At 35.9% G+C, this 23,404-nt stretch overlaps 1 protein-coding gene across 3 annotated transcripts; it reads right to left on the reverse strand.

Moving 5' to 3' along the window:
* Window positions 1-333: 333 nt before the first annotated feature.
* LOC138712252 (peptidyl-prolyl cis-trans isomerase-like 4) lies at window positions 334-23,124 on the reverse strand. 3 transcript variants are annotated; one of them, XM_069843825.1, is made up of 10 exons: window positions 22,986-23,124; window positions 22,670-22,783; window positions 18,893-19,025; window positions 18,706-18,810; window positions 11,643-11,798; window positions 11,460-11,556; window positions 9,205-9,446; window positions 6,965-7,143; window positions 4,836-4,885; window positions 334-2,312 (listed from the first exon to the last, which is right to left on the reverse strand). In XM_069843825.1, exons 2-10 carry the CDS (start codon window positions 22,737-22,739, stop codon window positions 720-722), a joined length of 2,625 nt encoding a protein of 874 aa, XP_069699926.1. In that variant the 5' UTR covers window positions 22,740-22,783; window positions 22,986-23,124; the 3' UTR covers window positions 334-719. The 3 variants fall into 3 exon arrangements, with proteins under 3 accessions (XP_069699926.1, XP_069699927.1, XP_069699928.1); XM_069843826.1 differs by having other exon boundaries at window positions 22,917-23,041; XM_069843827.1 differs by lacking the exon at window positions 22,986-23,124 and adding an exon at window positions 22,876-22,895.
* Between the last annotated feature and the right edge of the window lie 280 nt (window positions 23,125-23,404).

Here is a 23,404-nt window from a genome sequence, read left to right on the forward strand (position 1 = left end):
CGTGTCATAAATCTATTGTCATAGATTGAATAGTAGTTCCTGGAGAAAGTCATACTCAGAATTTTATTGCCACTCAGCCAGGTTTGATCGAGTGAACCTCAGAACCAATGGTCAAAACGTACCTTCAAGACCACCAAGGACAACTGTGTGGTACGTGGAAAGGGTAAAATCATGTGGCTCTCTGTGATGCCCTTTTCACAAATAACAACCTGCAAGAAAACAATAATTTCACTGCCAAGTAGCCGAGCACCAGACGACAACTACACACAAACTGATCCCAGAGCAAGAGAGGATAACCAAACAACTTGTCTGAACGTTCCAGCATTCAAGAAATAAATTGAAATAATGTTTATTATTCCGTTATTATTCAAACAAATAACAGCTTAGTTCAAGGACTTCAATTTCGCTGTGATCAAAAGAACGAAACAAAAAACTTAACACAAATTTTCGTAGTCTGAAAATGTAAAAGTGAAGTTGTCTCAACCCACACTCTAGGTAGTGGGAAGTGCCTGGCACCAGGTACTGATAAATTAAATAATACTGTTCAATGCTGCAAGGTTTGTGCCACAACCATGTCACTCAATACACATACATATAACAAAAATTCTTTGCAACTAAAAAAATCTGTATTGCAAATACCAAAATTCTATAGTGGACATTTACAATAAATTGCACAAAGAAGAGGCAATGCATTGGTCCCTGCAGCATCACAAACTGATTCACTCACTCACAGTTTTACTGGATTCTTCGTCACTCTGCACAGGCTTCTTCTTCTTCTTCCTTTTCTTCTTTGTCTTTTTGACCCGCTTGTCAATGCTCTTCTTACGTCGCTTCCTGGAAGGCTTCTGATCCTCAGACTCACTCGATGAGTCAGAGCTATCAGTCTCGGAGTCTTCAGAGCTCGAGGATTTCCTCTTCCTCTTTAAAACTACCTTTCTCTTTCTCCTCTCACGCTTCTTCTTGCGTCTCACTTCTTCTTCGGAGCTGCTGTCTGAGCTCTGCCGCCGCTTCCTCTTGCTGCGACTTCGTTCTCTAGAGCTGCTGTCAGAGCTGTCACTTGATGAACTGTTGCTCTCCGAATCCCTTCTCCGCCGACGCCGTCGTTTCTTTGCCAGTCTCAGCTTCTTTCTCGATTTCCTGGCCAGCACCGCAGGTCGCTTCTTACGTCGCGACTTGATCTGTCTGTCAGAAGATTCACTAGAAGATGAGTCACTGGAGCTGGATGACTCCGAATCACTGCTCTGCTTCTTTCTACTTTGTGGTGATGAACTGGAGTGCCTGCGCTTTTTTTCCTTCTTTGTACTTTCTTTTAATTCCTTGTGTTTTTTCACTTCATCATTGCCGTGTTTGGTCTTGCCTTTTCTGCCATCTTCATTACCAAAATTGTTTCTGCTGTCCTTTTCTCTCTCTCTAGACTTCTTATCTTCGTTATAACCGTCTCTACTTTTCACTTCTTCCTTGTGCTTTTTACCTTCCCCATCACCGTGTCTATTTCTTTCCCGCTTTCTGTCTTCACTGCTGTGACTGGTTCTCTCTTTCTTATCTTCGTTATTGTATCTATTCTTTTCTTTCTTATCTTCCTCTTTAGTTCGACTCCTTTCTCTCTTATCTTTATCAACACTATGTCTACCTTTTTCTCTTTTTTCTTCTTCAGTGTTATGTTTGTTTTTTTCTTTCTTCTCTTCGTCATTGCCATGTCTGATTTTTTCTCTCATACGTTCCTCACTGTCATGCTTGCTTCTTTCTTTCTTTTCTTCGTCATTGCTATGTCTGCTTCTTTCTCTTTTATCCTCCTCCACACTTTGTCTGCTTTTCTCTCTCTTTTCTTCGTCATTGCTTTGTCCATTTTTTTCTCTTTTATCTTCCTCTACACTACGTCTGCCTCTTTTTTCTTCATCATTACTATGCCTGCTTTTTTCTTTCTTATATTCTTCTACAGCATGTCTACTTCTTTCTCTCTTATCATCCTCATTGCTATGCCTGCTTCTCTCTCTTCTCTCTTCCTCGTTGCTATGCCTACTCTTTGAATCTTGCTTTCCTTTGGAATCCCTGTGACTGTTTTTTGTTTCCCTGTCTTGTTCTCTGTATCTACTTTCGTCATCATGGCTATGTCTGGATCTCCCATCTCTGTCTCTGCTTCGTCTGCTTCTTCCATCTCTTTTGTCCCTCTCCTCGCCACGGCGCAAGTCGTCCTCATGCCTCCTCTCTCTTCTGTAAGCACTGTTCTTATCTCGTTCCATCTCAGACCCTCTGCTCTTCCTCTCACTGGAATGATTATGTCGGTTTTCCCAGCTACGACTTCGCTCATGTTTCTAAAACAAAACAAAAATATGCGTAAGATTCTTATCCTCCATAAATTTTATCTGAAAACATGAAATTACCATCGACACCAGAATTTCTCAACAGTGGAACCATGAAAGTCGTGACTAAAACACAAAATTAAAATCGTTTTTTGAACTCCGCACATCATACATTGCAAACATTTGGCAGCTGAGTAGATCAGTTGGCAGGTCCCAGGTAGTGGTGGGATTTTTATCACTGCCAAAATCTCTAGAACAGACCTGAGGTCCACTCAGCCTCCTATCAAATTGAGTAGGCCCGCTGGGTCTTTCCTGGGAGTAAAAGGCAGTTGGAATGTGATGCCAACCACATTACCTCATTCTAGTGCCAAGGTTATGAAAGCATGGAGCTCTATCCCAATGTCCCACTCGTGCCTTCATAATAGGTAGGATGCTAGCACTTCAAGAAGTGAATACCAAGTATTGTATAAGGGAAAAGGTATCGGAAACATCTTAAGTAGGTTTACTCTGTCAGCAAATTAAAGCATCTAATAACTATGACTGTCACAAGAAGATGCCCTAGGGGGGAAGGAGACATTTTATCACCCTTATTGTGGTGTGTAGTGATACAAGACCTTGAGTTTTATACTCAGGCCTACACTGATGACTAGTTTCGGCATCATGTCAGCATGCTGTTTGAGCTTCAGAAGGAGGCTTTGAGCATGGTGTGAACTTGATACATGATATAGGGAGTAAGCGTAACTCTAACTAAAACCAAAATAGTTTTGTTTACGAAGAAAAGAAAACTAGACAATATACCTCGAGTTTTATTTGGTAAGGACTTGGTATTAAAGAAATAAGTTAAATATTTAGAAGTAATCCTTGATGCCTAACTGATTTGGAAAAATCACGTGGAATATTGTACTAAAAGAATGCAGGTCTGGAAGACAGATCTTTACAAAGACATTAGTGAGACTTGCTGCACGAACACATTGATCTCTTCGCTATAGTTTCTCCAGGCTTCCTTGTTCGATTACCTAAACTTATATTTAACATTTTTTCTGGCAGACTTTTAAGTCTCTCAGTCAGATTGAAGATTAGATCTTCAGGCTTTATTGAAAGGCCTCCACAATGAACGTTAGTACTTTTCAAATTATTGGTTCATCATGGTATTTTATACTTACTATTCCTCTGACAAAGAGGATGGATTTTCTCATAAGCTTGAATAATGTTGGTAGTCAAGGACTGAACAGATGCCTCCAGCCTTGAGCCTATGGTCCTACATGTGTATGCAGAATTCTGTATGGATTGGGCACCCTGAGACGCCCTTGATGCCATTAAATCAAATATATATAAAGCTTTATAGTAAAAATCGTTATATTTCATATGCATTCTTTCTGGATGAAATGACTTGGAGCTTCTCTTTGCACCAATTATTGCAGTAGAAATTGCATGAACATGTTGAGTAGTATTTCATACAGGTTGTAGATATAGTTTAGATGTCCTAATCCTGCATGGCTATTCTTTCAAAAACATCATCAAATAATTCTCCCTGTCTTGAAACAAAGTAATTCTGGACTGCTTGGGCTGCACATTTTCTCTTTCTTTTATGTCATATTTCCTGGATTTGTCGTCTTCTTCTTTATCTTCATCTTCAATTTCTGTTTGTTTCTTTTCCCACGACAGAGCTGTCCATTCACCAATGCTCAATGTGTTCAGAAACATTCTTACACACATGTAATAATTACCATTCAGGGCTGAGACATCTAAACTCTATCTAGGACCTATATGGAATTCTAACAAACATGTTTATAAAACTTCTACTGCAATAACTGGATAAAAGAGTGGCTGCAAGTCAATTCATCCAGAAAGGATGCACACGAAATATAACCATTTCACTAAGAAAATTAATGGATATTGTAATACCAAGTGGGGATAGCTCAAAATGAATTTTTTGATATATATATATTTTTTGGAGTATGTATTATATATCTTTCACTTGTTAAATATTACAGTACCTGGTTAACTAGTTTCAGCCTGTTATTGGCTATCTTCAGAACTAGTTGGAGCTGGTCTTGGCGCCTTTTGTTTGTGTCTTCTGTGGGGTGTGTTTGTGTAGTGTAATGTGGAGTCAAAGAGTGTGTGTGTTCTGAAATTGAGTTGTGTGTTGAGAATTTCATTTGGATGTGTTTTTGTGTGTCTATATATTTCGTATTGTTCTATTGTGTTTAGTTTCTGAGTTTTTGGTTGAATATGTAGAATTTCCATGTCTGTGTTTATGACTCTGTAGGTGTGGTTAGCATTTGTGACGTGTAAGTGTTTTGTAGTTTTGTTATGGCTGTGTGTTTCTTTGTAACGTGTTTGTTTTAATGATTTTACAAGAGGCTGAGTTGGGCATAAAGTGATTCTGAAGTTATGCAGAACTGAAAACCCCTTGCCTCCACCTAGGAACCAACCTTTCTCTCCCAGTCAACAGTCACTAGATCTCTCGACTGAGACAATCCTGGTGCAGATTATTCTGAACACGACACAAAATGATTCTGATGAGTTACTTACCTTTCCATTTGTATCTTGATTTCCTTCTGGAATGTGCTCGACTCCACGACCTGGAAACAACAAAATTCTTACATATGGTCAGTCCATAATTTAAAATTTGTAACAGATAAACACTCTACAGTAGTGGTTCTCATACTTTTTGAAGGCGCAACTCACTTTTGGGTGTTATTTGTTTGTAACCAACCACTACAGTATCGGTACTTAACCTCATTCAAAAAATACAAATCCCTGTAAAATCGATAACGATTATTTTATTCAAAACCAGTGGATACCATACAACTTCTAATGTACCAGTACCTACAAGATGAGATACCGAAATATGCAAACCTATTTTCCAATTCTCTTTGGCTTCTTAGACTGGCCTTCTTTGCTGATATATTTTTCGAACACTTTAAACACTCTGAATAGGAGTTTGCAAGGCCAAGATGAAAACATAATAACAGCCAGACATAAAATCGACGGATTTATAAGGAAACTTCATCTCTGGTCGAAATCACTTAATGAAAACAAATTTGATTCATTCCAGTGTTAGTAATACATGAAATTTTAGCTACATACCATATGATATGACAAATATTGAATTTGTTTTTTCGAACACATAATTAAGTTTACACAATTTTAAACAATAGCTTTTTGAGTATTTTCCGCAAGAAACTCAAAACAATTACAACAGTCACAAATGGATACTGAATCCGTTTTTAGGCAGTTATATCCAAATGGTTGAAAATCCAAAACATATTAAGAAAATACTCATTGAAATATGTATCTGCTGATGGAATGTTGAAACTATAGTTCTTTCTTGCAAAGCATAGACAGTTTTGAATCAAAAGCACACATGATTATCTGGAGCATGCAAAAAAAGTTCATAAATTTTTAATAGCGTTAATTTTGCAAACTCGTATTTATGTAAAATAAGTTTCTAATCTATCATTGCTATCAAAACAAAAGCAAGAAATCTCCTTGAAATTGAAAATATGTGTGTAATGAATACAGAGTTTAGACTTGAGAAGCTACTTTCTCAACAACAGGCATATTTGTCACATTACATGTAAATATTTTATTTTATAACTACTGAAACAGTTTTTTATTTTTTATGTTCAACATTGTTTATGTTTCTAAATACAACATAAAAATATGCTAACACGGCGTCTTTTATTTTATTTTGTAAATCATCTCGCAACCCCTGTCAGCTCTTCACATGACCCCCCCAGGGAACTGCAATCCACACTTTGGGAATCACTTCTATGGAAATACCATATTCATGGATAAAGCAAAAATAGGCTTTCTGTGACAAGGATCATTTTTCAAGTTTATATGTATAAATAACAAAATTTTGTGAGAGTAAATGAATAAAAATATCTTGGTTTCAAACTATCATTCTTGGCAATCTTTGTGTGGGGGGGAGGGATAAAATAAATTTAATAAATGCATAGGCATCATAAATATAGGTAATGAAATCTTCTCTCTTCCAGACATACTCGCATTCACTATAAGCTCTTAGCAAGACCTGTCCTTTGTTATGGAAGTAAAGCCTGGACTTAACAGAAAAATGATAAAAGTGGAATTGAGGACCGTTTTTGCAAAACTGCTAACTGCAAAATTGAGATTTTGGTGGATTCGTTAACATGAAGCAGGCCTCTACACGATGTTAAAGTTATCTTAGTAAAATAGAATTATTTCTCTTCATAGTAGTGTGTCAAAATGTGATGGTTACACCTATAACCCATTTGTCTTCATTCAGTTTTTTGTCTCTCCTGTAAAATTTAGTTTTTTTTCAGTTAGCAAGTTTTGCAAAAACGGTTCTCGATTACAGCTAGTGAAATGAAGTTCCTGCACTGAACAGCTGGGTATACTACGTACATAAGATCACAAAAGAAATTAAGACATTTTACATGAACTGGACATTAAATCAATACTGGAATACGTACATAATTATCAAAATAATTGCAATCCACGTCTACAGGAATTTATTACTTATTTTCTTAATGTGAAGATAAATATCTGAAGTCTCTTCAGAATAGTTAGTAATTTTGAAACTCCTTCAGCTACGACATCAGGTAGATCACAATAATTTGGTAACCAGCACATCTGCAAACAGTTTAATCTATAAGTAACTAGCAGATGCATACCTTTGCCCTTCCAACGTAATCTTGCAACGCTCTGGCTGAAGTCAACATGTATTCGTCTGTCATCTATTAGCACATTGTCCATCTTGAAGTATGCATCTTCACAAGCCTTACGGTCCTCAAACTCCACAAATGCATACTGCAGCGAATCACCAGTCATCTTGTCTCGTATCACCTCACAGCTGTAATCAAGCAGCACATTAAAGCTGTATTTAACACTTGATATGATTGTAAAATTTTATTATATGACCACTATCAAAGCATATATACAGACAAAATTTTCAAGACTCAGGGCCCATTCACAATGAAAAAGTTAACATAATGCGAGGATATAAACATATGACATGAACATAAAATTCACAATGCCAACATAAAAAAAAACTGAAAAGTGTGGCAAATAAAAATGGATCCTTAGACAATGAATGACGTAGTAGTACAACTTATGTTTCTACAAACTGCATTAGCTTGTGTGTGCAGTGATATTTAATTAAAATTGTCATTTATTTACTATCTTAAATACGAGGGTAATCCAGGAAGTAACAACCGTTTGGCTTTAATTAATAAAAAAAAATAGTTTATTAACCAAAAACATGTCACTTACAAATTTGAAGCTTACTTTATTTCTCCACATAATCACCTCCGTTATTTAAGCATTTGTGATATCTGTCCATGAGCTTTAGAATTTCCGTGTTATAGTCATCTGCCGCCAGTCCTTTAAGCCAGTTGTTCACTGCATTCTTCAACTCGTCATCACTTCCAAACATTTCCCGCCCAGGAACTCTTTGAGCTTCGTGAAAAGGTGAAAATAACTGGAAGCAAGGTCCAAGGTGGGTGATCAAAAAGTTCCCATCAAAATTGTTACAGCAAATCTCTAGTTGCAGCAGCAGTGTGAGGGCAGGCATTGTCGTGAAGAAGCACAATACTGCAGGAAAGCAATCCACACCTACGATTTTGGATTGCTCACCATAGTTTTCTTAGGGTGTTACAATATCGATCTGCATTGAAGAATACAGTGAATTTAAAGAACTGGCGGCAGATGACTACAACACGGGAATTCTAAAGCTTGTGGACAGATATGACAAATGCTTAAATAATCAAGGTGATCATGTGAAGAAATAAAGTAAGCTTAAAATTTGTAAGTAACATGTTTTTGGTTAATAATTTTTTTTTAAATTAATTAAAGCCAAATGGTCGTTACTTCTTGGATTATCCTCATATTTTAAATAGTATATTGGTGCAACATTTTTGAATTAAATTTAACATTTCATTAAATGACTCTATTTTAGCATCTTAACATTTACACAGAAGAGTACTTTCTCAACTTTAATGCCACTGATGCTATAAATACAGTTATTCCATATACAAGAAAAAATCTTGTACAAATAATATATAACCTACAAAGTTCACATTTCTCATAATGTGTAAAGATACTATATTAATAGTATTACAATTAAAACGTATCTTCAAATTTCATATTATAAGCTATTTGTTTACACATATTTTAACAAATTATCTTTAATATGATTTGTGTTTTTGTCATAAAGATAAAAATGACTTTGAAACAAAATAGTCAATTTCTCACCAACTGAATCAATTTTAGTGCATCCTTCTGTTGTTCCTGTGCAGTGCGATGGTGTGTTTTTCTCAAATCCGGTAAATACAAACATGAAAGCTTGAGTTTGCAAACTTTCCTGTTAGCATCTAATGTTACTGTTAATATTTATGTTTATGTAAATCACTGTGAATGGATCCAAATAAATTTCAGAAAAAAATGGAGCTTTGTATTCACGAAGGATTTGTGTTTACCTTTCATCATGAATGGCTCTCATGCTGAAGCAGCAGTATTAGGTTTTTCTCACTATATTTATCATTCTAAATGAAGGAAAAAACAATGGTGGATTATATAGAAGAAGTGAAGATGTGTTAGCTTGCAGAGATGAAAATTTTACTCAACATATTCATTGAATGAACAGAAGCAGATTACTACATTTAATCCTAAAATACCATCAATGGAAGAAGAAGTCAAAATCAATCTCTCAAGAGACTTTGGAACATACGATGGGGTGTACAACCCTGATTGCTTGACGATGATTAATTTACATTCTTTTTTTTTTAATGAAATAGTGTTTTTTATGTAAACTGCATTTTCAACAAAGTTTCAGAAACTGCACAAACATTCTGACATCTAGGTTTGCCAATCATCCCAAATCTAATATAAATGAAAATGACACAAGAAAGCCTACCTCTTCACCTTCCCAAAACGACTGAATATGATCTCCAGGTCGTCGTCAGATGTAACAGGGTTCAGCTTGCAGACAAACAGAACGTTCTCAGGGGGCGCCATTTCTGCATCAGGCAGGTCCCCCACGATCTCCAGAATAGTGGCCTGTGCATGGGCTTCACGACTGCGCTCCCGTTCTTCAATCTCAGCAGCCGTGAGACCCCGCGTGTCATCCAACTCCTCGTCTGGTGCAATCCGTCCATTCTGCCAAAACAAAAGCACTTCCTCAAACACAGCTAGGACACAACCTGTTGCTAGTTGCATCAGAATTTTTACAAGAATATTTATTGAAAAGTTCCGTCTTTGACTTATTCTTCTGTGTTTATGAACAACACATATTCAAATTATTCATGCACTACAATTTTGTACACATAATGAGACTGAGTTTCTGAATTGATTAAAGTTGCAACACTTGCTACCAAGCTGACAATATCTAACAGATGTTTAACTATGTTCTTTCATTAATAACTAAAAAACTAACTTTTTTTCTTGTTTTATTGTGAGTAACATGCCCCCAAGGTTTGTGAAAGTATTTCTGAAACACCCTGTATATATTTGTTTGGTTTTACTTTATTAATTTACAGTTTGATTTTTCTATTATTTTATTTGTATTTCTGGTGATATGGAAGAGAAGGCCTGATGGCCTTAACGACGCCAGATTAAAAAAAAAGCGCGCACGCACGCACACACATAGACACATAAAACTTAACTTATAATTATTCCTGTGGTAATGTGCTGAGTTTTTAAATTCATAATATTAATTAATTAATTAATTATTATTAGTATTGGAACCAGTGTTTAGAACTGAGGTATTCATACATTTTTATACACAAAATTAGATACACTGCATATAAAACATTTGTTGTATGTATGTGTGATAAGTGTTTTGCTGACATATTAATGTCCTTCTCCCGTTCAGCTGACTTCTGTGGTGAATTACAGTGCATAATCATTCTTTCTATTATCTTTTCTTTTTGAAAGAAATATCATTAAAATCAATTAAATAATACAATGATCTATGTTATCAATTTTATAAGTTTTTGCTGGACAGTAAGGGATAATATGGCGATGAAAATTAGCATAATTGATGATGCTGGATTGAAGAAACTATAACATGCTACAAAATTTCATTAACCCAGTGACTGATAATGAATCAAATCATTGTTTTAGTGAACTAATTGCAAGTCTTAAGATCATGCCATACTTAATTATTAATATTTTTGTTAGTTAAATGGTGTTGTTTAGTCAACTGTCCGAAGACAGGTTTGAACCTCATAAGTAACACCAATAAGGCATCACTCATGAAGCAACTAGGCCAGGAGATAATGAAGTAGGGTGGCCCTCCATCGCCGATTAGCTGCATATTCCATTAATCAGACTTCAGATGTATACAAACAATTGTTCTTCCTCTGACACATATCGTCAAGTGAGATGCACTGTCTGGTAATAGATATACATATCAGCCAGAACCTCAATCAGAGGTAAAAAAAAAAAAAAAAAAAAAAAAAAAAAAAAAAAAAAAAAAAAAGTATTTAGGAGTAAATTTGTTGGGACCAGGCTCTCGTCTTACAGAAAAAGAATTTACTGGGCCACCACTGCAATATGCCATCATCTTTTTCCTTTCCCCTTCAGACTACAACCTTTTACTTTCCACGTTTATTTTGAATTTATTCATGCATAAAATTTATAAAACAGTTATATTACCGGTTGTTCTGTATGGTTGTGAAACTTGGACTCTCACTTTGAGAGAGGAACAGAGATTAAGGGTGTTTGAGAATAAGGTGCTTAGGAAAATATCTGGGGCTAAGAGGGATGAAGTTACAGGAGAATGGGGAAAGTTACACAACACAGAACTGTACGCATTGTATTCTTCACCTACCATAATTAGGAACATTAAATCCATCCATACGTTTGAGATGGGCAGGGCATGTAGCACGTATGGGCAAATCCAGAAATGCATATAGAGTGTTAGTTGGGAGGCTGGAGGGAAAAAGACCTTTGGGGAGGCCGAGACGTAGATGGGAAGATAATATTAAAATGGATTTGAGGGAGGTGGGATATGATGATAGAGAATGGATTAATTTTGCTCAGGATAGGGTCCAATGGCGGGCTTATGTGAGGGCAGCAATGAACCTCTGGGTTCCTTAAAAGCCAGTAAATAAGTAAGTATAATTCTATCCTTCATTTTTCCAGACAATTGAAAATATGTCATCATACCATAAGTGTTTCTGCAGACGGTTCTGGAGAACAATCAGGAATTGGCAAGCTCTCAGGATCATCAAACGGATCTTCAAGTATGACAGTGTGTGTAATCCTGAAACATCAACAAAGGTCTTTCAGCATCCTCAGTGAATCTCCTCTTTTAAAAAGGAGTTTGAAACGTGGCAATGTTCTATGAACCTTATGTCCTGATATGGTCGATGGTCCACATCACAAATAGCTTCATTCAATTTGAGCAGCACATCATTTCCTTCAGTGACCTCTCCAAACACACAGTGCTCATTGTCTAGGGACTGGAGCTCACTGCCCAGTGTAATGAAGAACTGTGACCCCAACCTGAAAGTAGTAGGAAGAGAATTAGCCTACTTCTCATGTAACTCATGGCTACTTTGATTTAAATGTAGGTTAAGATGTATCTATAATATTACAGTATATTCTACATTTTCTTTTTTGACTGCGTTGTAATACAGAATTCGGCTTATCAATCATACGGTGAATATGTCTACAAGTGAAATCATTGAAATGAAAATAAAGAAAAAAGAAAAACACATGCACGCATGAACACAGACAAACCCACTACACACAAATGTTTCTTATGCAGTGTTCTGCTGCTGCCAGACCAATAAATATGTTATGGAAGTCACGAAAGAAAAAGAATATAAGAACAAATGGCAAATGAAAGAAGGTGACAGCCATCGGTGTAGCTCAGTTGGCTAAGGCCTGCCGATCCAGAGTTGCTCTCAGGCGTGGCTGGGCTTGGGCTGATTACCTGGTTGGGTTTTTTCCGAGGTTTTCTCCAACCATAAGGCAAATGTCAGGTAATCTATGGCGAATCCTTGGCCTCATCTCGCTATCACCAATCACATCGACACTAAATAACCTCGTAGCTGATACAGCATCGTGAAATAACCATGTTAAAAAACAAGAAAGTGACAGTTGACATGCAAGAAACAGTAAAAAAAAATGAACCATTTTTGTTGTTCGTGATTGTTATTGTGTGAGAATGGTTGAGACTGTAAGGATGTTTGGGATTTGAAATAAAATTTTGATATTCCTATTCCTTTTCGTGCTTATACTCCCTGTACTTAAATTTAACAAAGCAGAACTTCCTCGTTAATTACTTTATAATCACTTCCTCATTCCATGAGCCCTAGTCTTGAGACAACAATGCAATTGACAGTCGAAACGATTCACACATCAATATGAGTTGCTTGAAATTGTAGCTAGATAGCCAATGCTCTTGATTTAACAATTGAGTTATTTTCTCTCTTGCTCAAGTGAAATATTGTTTGAAATTGTAATGAATAATAAATTATGTCACTACAGAGAATTGGATTAATTTGGAAATGAATAACGCAGTTAAGTACTTTGATTTAGACTGTTAAATTAGCTGTTTCTGTCTTCATATTAAATTAAAGTTAAGTTGAATGTTAAGTTAAACTTTTACTTTCACTGTACATATTCCCAGCCTGATCAGAACAGCATGGCTCTTATCGGCAACATAGTGCGACGGGATGATGTCACTGTATTAACAGAAAATGTGACCAGATTTCTCGTATGTCAAGCACATGAATGTTTCACCTTTCAAAAAAATTGCTTTAAAACCATCCTATAAACTGAAAGCTTCCAAATGTTTTAAACACCCCTACTGGTTCTAACTTCAGGGGCATAAATAACAGATGTGAATTCATACTTAACATTGTGACCAATTATGAACTTCGTCGTTAAGACCTATGAGATCTGTGATGGTATTCTAAGAAAGATGGTCTTGATCCTTCCTCCGACATCTCGGTCTTCCCTGATCTCTGTGTTTTATTGGTCTATATGCAGAAGTTAATTTTGGAAGTCTCTCTGTCCCCATTCTTTGTATATGGTTCTTCCACTGTTGATAATGTTGAATTTCTGTGATTATATAAGGAATTTGTAATTTTTCTCTGTTATCTATTTTCTATTTTTTCTTTCCCATTATATGAAGAAAGAGAGAGAGGGGAGTACTGTGATGCTGCAAAAATTCAATTTCAAGACTTATGCGGAAATACAAGCTTTTATCACTACCGATACTGATACTGAAAAATTGGTTTTGGGCACAGTTGGTCTAACTCTCTGTATGTGTACAACAAATTCTCCTAAACTACTGGACGGATTTTGTTCATATTTAATTAGTTTATTAGTTAGGAATGTGCACGTAACATTTAGTAAATAATTAACAAGTCTTTCTTTGAACTTAAAAATACAAAATGACAATGAACTCGAAACAAGTCCAAACAATTTTTTGTGTTATTTCTTGTATAAGTTGAAGAAACAAATGAAATTATCAGCCCAGTATTTCTATTGTTTTTCTTTCGTGAATATTCCAAGTTGCAATAAGTATGTATGATTTGATAGGTAGTTAGTACAACAAATAGCTATGGACTGGAAGGTGTTGGGTTCAATCCTGGGTTGTGATGGGATTTTATCATTACCAAAACTTCCAGAATGGCCTCAAGGTTTACTCAACCCCTATTAAATTGATTACCTGGTCTTTCCAGGAGTAAAAGGCAGTTGGAGTGTGGTGCTGACCACACCATCTTATTCTAGTACCAAGCCCAAGAAAGCATTCCTCCAAAGCATCTTCATGGCATATAAAGGAGATACCTTTACCTTTTTACCAAAACTCTCTAGACCCACACTGGTACAGTCAAAACATTTTCTGATTTATAATCTGGGAGCTTATAACTTACTAGTTACCACTAATGTTTTAAGAAAGAACAACTCTTTCAGACACCAAATGGTGTAGCAGTCATTCCCGTAACAAAACAAGGTAGGGAAGCCCTGGGCTTTTAGGGGCCCCTTCGAATGGTCCCTGAGTAATCTCAGACAAGAAACTATTTACATCTAATAATTAATTATGTGTTTCTGCATTATAATATTTTACTTCTGAAAAGTAATAAATTCTGCATAATAACTATATTGAAAGACATGTGCAAGAAGATAATAATCAAGTCTCTTAGCTCTGACATTCAAATTATGAATAAAATTGCATGCAAGGACGTCTTATATATTACTGCTTTAAAGTTAAAATTCGTACAAAACGTCCATTATAATTGAGTGAACCTAAACACATTCTCTTGTATGCCAGTTTAAAATTGTCGAAATTAATATTGTAGAATACTTGAAAAATTCCACACAGAAAATTGAATTAAGGTTTAAACATATTTAAAAATGTGATTTGAAATTACATAAAATGTATTTTTATCTTTATATTAATATGATGCTTTGCAGTTACAATTAGTACAAAACATCCATTATAATTAAGTGAGCCTAAACACATTCTCTTGTATGCCAGTTTAAAATTGTCGAAATTAATATTGTAGAATACTTCAAAAATTTCATACAGAAAATTGAATTAAGGTTTAAACATACTTAAAAATGTGATTTGAAATTACATAAAATGTATTTTTATCTTTATATTAATAATCAGTATAGCTTTTGAAAATGTTGATGTAACAAAGGCAAGTTATCACAGTGCAAGCAACTCGATGGTGCAAGAATGTTTGCCTTCACTAAGCATGCTTAGCATTAAGTAGAACAAGTGTGTAAATTAAATGTAGATGGCTTGGTGGAGGACTTCGTTCCAAAGAATACAACCAGAAAAAGGTGGTTACACTCTCAGCACCGAAGTAAGTGTTAAAACTCTACTAGTTCATTAGTTAGTATGTTGTTGTTTTCTAATGCCAGGCGTTTGACAATAAAGTCATTTGACCTCTTGCATTCCAATAATTTTCAAAGATATTATAATGGTCAGCCACTGAAGCACAGATTTTGTTAGTTAGTATGTTTGGTAACTTTTAAAATAGTTAGTGACTACATATCTGTCAAAGATGATAAAAGCAGTGATGCAAAGTAATTGATGATGATGAAGATAAACCGCTTCTTGTGTTATTCTGAATAATTTCGTAATTTACTCATGTTTAATAAGTTATATTATAGGCCTATTGTGTTTAGTGATTTTTTCACTTAGGATCCTACATTTTATACTTGCAGGAGGGGTGCCTAAAATGTGCACTATGTCACTGTTGGTACGTACCTGCTCATGCATAATTTTTTGTGATGATTCCTCTTATGTTAGTGGTGGTAGTACTTAGATGGAGTAGAAATGATTCAATTAATTTTTAAGAATACATTTTTCCTTTGATACAATCTTTACCATTTCACTTGTCAATAGAAAAAATCATAAAGAAAATTGCCTGATATGATTTGGATTACATCGTCATTGTGTGTTTATTTAATACAAAGACAGAGTGTTTATTAAAATGTATTACATTTCATGTACATCTTTCCCAGTGATTGTGAACAAAATCCAGCAAATAGTTTAGGACAAATCGCTTGACTCACTTTTTCAGTATCAGGAATATTGAAAATGTGTATTTCCATCAGAATCTCGAAATCGATTTTTTGAAGTGTCATATTAATTTCTCTTTTATCCCCAATAGTAAGAAGGTCAATACAGTCCATATCTCAACATACTGGCACATCTGGCAACTCTGAGAAATATTACCTCTCTTCCTCCTAAGCACCTCAACAGTGTGTAGGTGGAAAACCTTCTGTATAACCCTTCTAACCCTTATATCACATAAATGTACCAATTGGAAATATGTTCCAAATTACCATTTTCTTTTAGAATGGCTGGAAATGGATTAATGACACCAAATGGAAATGCCTGTAAGAAGTTTAGACACACTGGAAACTTTCCATTTCAACACACAGTTCAAACCAGGGTTTAAACCACAGACGCCTTTGTCACAGTTTGCTACTTGACTTCTAAAAATGCGACAAACTTTCAGTATAAATATGCAAAAATGCGAAACCACGTTGGACTTGAGAAAACTTCAGAAATCAGATGATTATGGAGAAAACGAAATCAGTATCAGAGATGTGCATGAACTAGTTAATTCTGGAGAACATAAAGTTAAATGAAATGTTAATGTAATGGGCAGTTTCAAGAAGATATGAACAACAATGTTTAGGAATGGATTTCAAAGAGTTGGTGCAATCCATGCATGTTAAAAGTTAAGTGAACAATTTCCCCTAATAATGATTTAGTTAAATACAGTATGATGAAAGAATGATGGAACGGAGAAAAATTCTCTCCGGCGCTGGGATTTGAACCCGGGTTTTCAGCTCTACGTGCTGATGCTTTATCCACTAAGCCACGCCGGATACAACCCCGACGCCGGTTAGAATCGTCTCAGATTAAGCTCCATCTCTTGGGTTCCCTCTAGTGGCCGCCCTCTGCACTACGTCATAGATGTCTATGAACGCAGGACCGAAGTCCATACATGTGTTGAGGTGCACTCGAATGAGTGACTGGTTGGCCGGGATCCGACGGTATAGGCGCAGTCTTAAATCACAAAGTGATTTATTACGCATATCATATATATATTTTGATGTACCGAAGTACATATGATATTTCCATGCAGATATTCTGCGTCATCATATGATGAAAGAGTGATGGAACGGAGAAAAATTCTCTCCGGCGCCGGGATTTGAACCCGGGTTTTCAGCTCTACGTGCTGATGCTTTATCCACTAAGCCACGCCAGATACAATCCCGACGCCGGTTAGAATCGTCTCAGATTAAGCTCCATCTCTTGGGTTCCCTCTAGTGGCCGCCCTCTGCACTACGTCATAGATGTCTATGAACGCAGGACCGAAGTCCATACATGTGTTGAGGTGCACTCGAATGAGTGACTGGTTGGCCGGGATCCGACGGTATAGGCGCCGTCTTAAATCACGAAGTGATTTATTACGCATATCATATATATATTTTGATGTACCGAAGTACATATGATATTTCCATGCAGATATTCTGCATCATCATATGATGAAAGAGTGATGGAACAGAGAAAAATTCTCTCCGGCGTCGGGATTTGAACCCGGGTTTTCAGCTCTACGTGCTGATGCTTTATCCACTAAGCCACACCGAATACAACCCCGACGCCGGTTAGAATCGTCTCAGATTAAGCTCCATCTCTTGGGTTCCCTCTAGTGGCCACCCTCTGCACTACGTCATAGATGTCTATGAACGCAGGACCGAAGTCCATACATGTGTTGAGGTGCACTCGAATGAGTGACTGGTTGGCCGGGATCCGACGGTATAGGCGCCGTCTTAAATCACAAAGTGATTTATTACGCATATCATATATATATTTTGATGTACCGAAGTACATATGATATTTCCATGCAGATATTCTGCGTCATCATATGATGAAAGAGTGATGGAATGGAGAAATATAAATACAGTATGTTGCAATAATTTCATTGCATATGGTAAATTTTGACGAGGATTTTGTTACATGAATCTTGTAAAAACTGAAATCAGAAACTGCCTTCAGTAAAAAGAATTGGCCTACTCGTGAAGAATCAACAATAACAATAAATCTTGAAGAGCTTCTTCATAAAAAATTTGATTTTCCAAGTGCTTTCAATGTTTGGAGTGTTCATAAAAATGGATGTATTTTCATGTAATGTAAATTTAGCAGTAATGTATTCTAAACATCAGTCTAATGATTTACCCAGACTTCTAGAGTATGGTAAGATAGGTTGAAAGTAATAAAACTCCAAGAAGCAAATTACATAATTTTTTGCTTCTGCAAACATTATTACACTACAGCATCGATTATCCGAAACAATTGGACAATTGGGGATGGGGTGGGGAAGTGTTTGGATAACTGATTTTTCGGATAACCGATCACTTACAAAACAAATTGTACTTGTGTCATAGGAGCAGTATAAACAAAGAAACACTGACATTAAACACAAAACTGTACATACAGTATACATTTTGTATCACACGTCTTACAAATAACACAGAGAACTGACTACCCTAGTTTGACAAGTTCAAATTGGTCATTAAAGTAGGCCTACAGTTTAGGAAAAGAAATCCATTTCTTCTTTTTTTTTTTTTTTTTTTTTTGCTTCAGAGCTGAGACTAGTTTTTTGCCGCTAAATCTCGCAAGCAGCGCTAGCGAAACTTCTCGATTGGAACGCTTTTGGTTAACTGATGTTTCAGTTGATCGGTATTTGGAAAATCGATGCTCTACTGTAATTTTATCTTCCTGTACACTATGATTTAGAATGTTGTACAAATGCAATTTTTCATTTAAGCACTTATGAGGCAATTATTTAATTTTTTAGCTCAAACCCTTGGTCAAACATGCAGAATCTATACTTTAGTTTCAAATCTCGACCACTCTGAAACTCACATGTTGTTACCGCAGTTCACCATGGACAAGAGACCAGGCCTCGTGTGTCTCAGCTTGGGGATTGCCTCAGCTTCATAGAAGCGGGCTTCCTTCCCACGAATCTTCCTGCAAAGATATAAAGGACATGAGTTGGACCTGAAGTGTCACTTCAGAATTTGAAAATCAGTAAGGAATCAATGAGACTTACCCAAATATAGATTCGCCATTCTTTCCAGAGCCACTGGGATCGCCAGTCTGTGCGAGAAAGTTGTGTTGCACTGAATGGAACAGACACAGGTTGTAGTACTTTATCTTGCATAGTTTGAGGAAGTTCAAGCATGCTGAAACCAAAATGGGAGAATGAGTTTATGCTCTTTATACACTAATGTCAATGTCTCAACCGAATCCAACCCTCTTCATAACGACGAAAACTATATAACTGTTGTTGGGACTGGACTCAAAATAAGCTTATGTAGGTTTCCGATTCCTAAGTGTACGACTTGCTTCCCGTCTTTCATTGAAATAATTATCTCTCTTCTCCTCAACTGGATCCTGTAAGAATTTCAATTTTGCCTGTTTCCTTCTTTCTACTACCATGCAACAATCTTCATCAAACCACAGTTTCTTTTTCTTAGTTTAATAATAACCTATGCTCTGCTCAGCTGCAATTTTGATACTATCTCTGATATTTTCCCACACACTGTTAACATCTAATTCTTTCTCAACTTCGTCGGAACTTTCTAAAGTGGCAAACCTATTCGAAATTTCGACCTGATAATTTTGCTTAGTTTCCTCGTCCTTTAATTTCAAAATATTGAATTTAGTAATATTAACTTGTTGCTCTACTCGCTTGGCTACTGATAGTCTTTCTCTTAATTCTCCAATTACCAAATAATGGTCAGAATTACAGTCTGAACCCCTGAAAGTTCGAATATCTACTATACTAGTGTGTCTCCATTTATCTATCAAGATGTGATCTATTTGATCTGTGTAAATCCCGAAAAGACAAAGTATATTATTATGTCTCGTGACCAGAATACTGTACGAAATGGAAATATAAAAATTGGAGATTTATCCTTCGAAGGGGTGGAAAAATTCAAATATCTTGGAGCAACAGTAACAAATATAAATGACACTCGGGAGGAAATTAAACGCAGAATAAATATGGGAAATGCGTGTTATTATTCGGTTGAGAAGCTTTTATCATCTAATCTGCTGTCAAAAAATCTGAAAGTTAGAATTTTTAAAACAGTTATATTACCGGTTGTTCTATATGGTTGTGAAACTTGGACTCTCACTCTGAGAGAGGAACATAGGTTAAGGGTGTTTGAGAATAAGGTGCTTAGGAAAATATTTGGGGCTAAGAGGGATGAAGTTACAGGAGAATGGAGAAAGTTACACAACGCAGAACTGCACGGATTGTATTCTTCACCTGACATAATTAGGAACATTAAATTCAGACATTTGCGATGGGCACGGCATGTAGCACGTATGGGCGAATCCAGAAATGCATATGGTGTTAGTTGGGAGATCGGAGGGAAAAAGACCTTTGGGGAGGCCGAGACGTAGATGGGAGGATAATATTAAAATGGATTTGAGGGAGGTGGGATATGATGATAGAGACTGGATTAATCTTGCACAGGATAGGGACCGATGGTGGGCTTATGTGAGGGCGGCAATGAACCTTCGGGTTCCTTAAAAGCCATTTGTAAGTAAGTAAGTAAGTAAGGTTTCCGATTATTTTTCTAATAATTTCGAGGCCAAGAAATCAACAAAATATCAAGTTGAAAATCGGTATACTTTTACATAATGGACTGACATAATTTTAAATTGTATAGAGGAAGAGATAATCTAAAACGAGAGAGCTGCCCATTCTAGGGTACCTAAAAGATTCAGCCTACTTGTAAATCTAAATGACTACGTCATAATCAACATCATCATCCAAACAAGTATAAGGCCCGTTACGGTCTCAGTGAGTCATTCTTGGTCCACCTTTTTTTTTTTTTTTTTTTGAATGGCCTAAAGGTCTCTTCCCTTGGGGATGGTATTGAAACATGGGTTTTGGTAGTTTATTCCAAATCATTCGTTGGACATGGTTTTCCCACTGCAGCTGGTACTTGTGTATAAACTATGAAACTGGTTGTAATTGAAGTTCTTGCATGATATCCTCATTTCTTTTACAGTCCAAGCGACTATATCCTAGTGTTGCTCTCATAAATTTCATTTCAGAGGCCGTTATTCTGCTAATATCCGTACTTCTCATTGTCCATGCTTGACTTCTGTAACATAGTACAGGTCTAGCTAAGGTTTTATACAAACATATTCTTGTGTGTCGCTGTACGAGGGAAGACTTCATAATTTTGTTGACATGTGTGTGAAGAAAATGTTTGACAATATGAAGGAGCTATTTTATGTTGCATATTATACTACAAAAAAAAATAATAAGCCATTCACAGATTTTCCTGGACTTATGTAACTAAGTGAGAAATTGGAAGTAGAATTGAAAGAGGAGTATGTCAATAGAACTAGCTGCAAGGAATTTATTAGTTAAATAGCTAAGGTGTTAAGAATTGACTTAATTTCTGAGCTGTAAGATGCAAGTTATGTTACTGCTGGATGGATCAGTGGAGAGTGGATCTATGGAAGAACTAATTCTCTGTGTAAGATTCCTAAGAAACTTTAAAACCAAAGAAATTTTCCCATCAGTTACATTTTTATTAGAAAGTGGTAGTGCAGATGGGTACATGGAAGCACTTGAAAAACTGGCATTTCAGAGTAATTGTCTGCTTCAAAGCTAGTTGGCATTGGAACAGATGGTGCTGTTTCTCTGTTTGATGCATAAAATGGATTAATCTCAAAATTCAGACAAAATGTCAAACATATTGTTGCTGTGCACTGCATAGCACATACACTTCAATTAAGTGTATTCAGTTCTGTAAAGAATGTGGACTATGTTGGTGAACTCAATTCGTTGCTGAAAACATTCTATAAATTCTAATAGTAGGCTCCCAGAAGACTACGAGAATTGAAAATGGTTGCTGAAAGCTTGGAGACGATAATTCGGCAATTTAAATATTTGCACAGTTTAAGATGTGTGGTCAGGAAGGTTGGTGGGTGCTGTATTAGTTTTGGTAACTGATCGGAAATATGTTATTGTGCATTTGAAATATTATTGCAAGTAAAGCAGCTCCAGTTGCAAAAGGTCAACTGAGAAAACTCACTGATTTTAAACATTTGTTCACATGCTGTACTTTTTTCTGGACTTTAGAAATCATGAAGAATCTCTCTCTCCTGTTTGAGAGGTAGGAACTATTTCTAAGCACTACTGAACTACATCTGAACATCTGTCTACTAAAATAAACCAGACTGACCGAAACGAAATCCATGAAGCCGAATGTCATCATATAATAATAATAATAATAATAATAATAATAATAATAATAATAATAATAATAATATAAATTAAACTTATTCCCCTTATTTATCATTAGTTTCATCACTGTCATGCTACTGAGGAATGATAAAAAAACGCATAATTAGGCCTATCAATATCAATAGGAAAAATATTCCCAATTATTATTATTACGTATTCATCAAATACGCTTGGGTTGAACGAGCGTTGAGCTTTTTATGCCTCGCTCTTTGTATACAAATAGGCTAAACAGAAAATATGGATTGATCAGTCAACAACATTATTAACGCGAGACTTCAACGCGACACTGTCAATGCTAGAAAACAAAAATAAAACAGGTTTTTTCGACTAAACCGATTTATGTCGTAATAGCTCTCCAATTTTAGTACGAAAATTAATTTTATATCATATAAAAGTTGTACCAGAAATTAACATTTCGATTCTTTATAGATCTAAACATCAAACTTTCACTAAAGTGACTACCCTATTAGTTTCAAATCTGAAATAGAGATGAAATTAGCATCTTGAACGAAACTACTTTAACGTAATGTAGGTAATGTAAGTTTTACTTACTGCGGGGCCTTTCTTCTACAAACAGGTCGACTGTTATGTCTCCAAGCGTTGTTTCAATTACTACCGCCATTCTACTTGCTCGCCGTTAGCTCAATCTGGCACCACAATATCCATCTGTAAAATAAATACAAGAGAAAGTTACGCCGCATCAACTACCACCTAACCTCCAATATGGTTAGATAACATCAAACATATTGAACACCAACTTCAATAGACAATTCAAGATTTCAAACAGATAGCTAATTACAACTCATTCCATGCATTTATAAATTAATATAAATGAGGTCAAATTTTATTCATCTATACACTTCCATACCGTCACGTCACACATGCGACCGGGAAAAACTGCTCGACACTGCTATCTATAAATGTGTTCTAACTAGAGTAAATCTCCCAACAATACATTACAATTCCCTACTTTCCCCTCCCTAATCTATAAATTACTTATCGCAATTCCGTCTTCAGCTGTCATTACACGGTAGACAATGTAACATCAGGACTATGACGCCCATTTAAAGCATTTCCTCTAATTAAAGGTGTTCATAATAATATTAATTGTACAACAGTATAATAAGAGAAATTTCTCTCCGTCAAAAAGTAGAGATTTGCGATACAACAAATATGCACAGAAAATTACGTAATTCTAGTCTTGTACTTGTAAAAAAAAATTGCATTATATCAATGTTGGAGGCACTGATTACAGTGGTCGATTTTACATGTTGGCCAATAGTAATA

The sequence above is a fragment of the Periplaneta americana genome, chromosome 13 (assembly GCF_040183065.1).
Source record: "Periplaneta americana isolate PAMFEO1 chromosome 13, P.americana_PAMFEO1_priV1, whole genome shotgun sequence".
NCBI lineage: Eukaryota > Metazoa > Arthropoda > Insecta > Blattodea > Blattidae > Periplaneta > Periplaneta americana.

Coding starts and splice junctions, on each gene's coding strand:
- LOC138712252 (XM_069843825.1), bottom strand. CDS start 22,739: ATGGCGGTAGTAATTGAAACAACGCTTGGAGACATAACAGTCGACCTG. Junction 19,026..22,669: donor TGTAGAAGAAAGGCCCCGCA/GTAAGTAAAACT, acceptor TTTTGGTTTCAG/CATGCTTGAACTTCCTCAAA. Junction 11,799..18,705: donor GTGAACTGCGGTAACAACAT/GTGAGTTTCAGA, acceptor TACTACTTTCAG/GTTGGGGTCACAGTTCTTCA.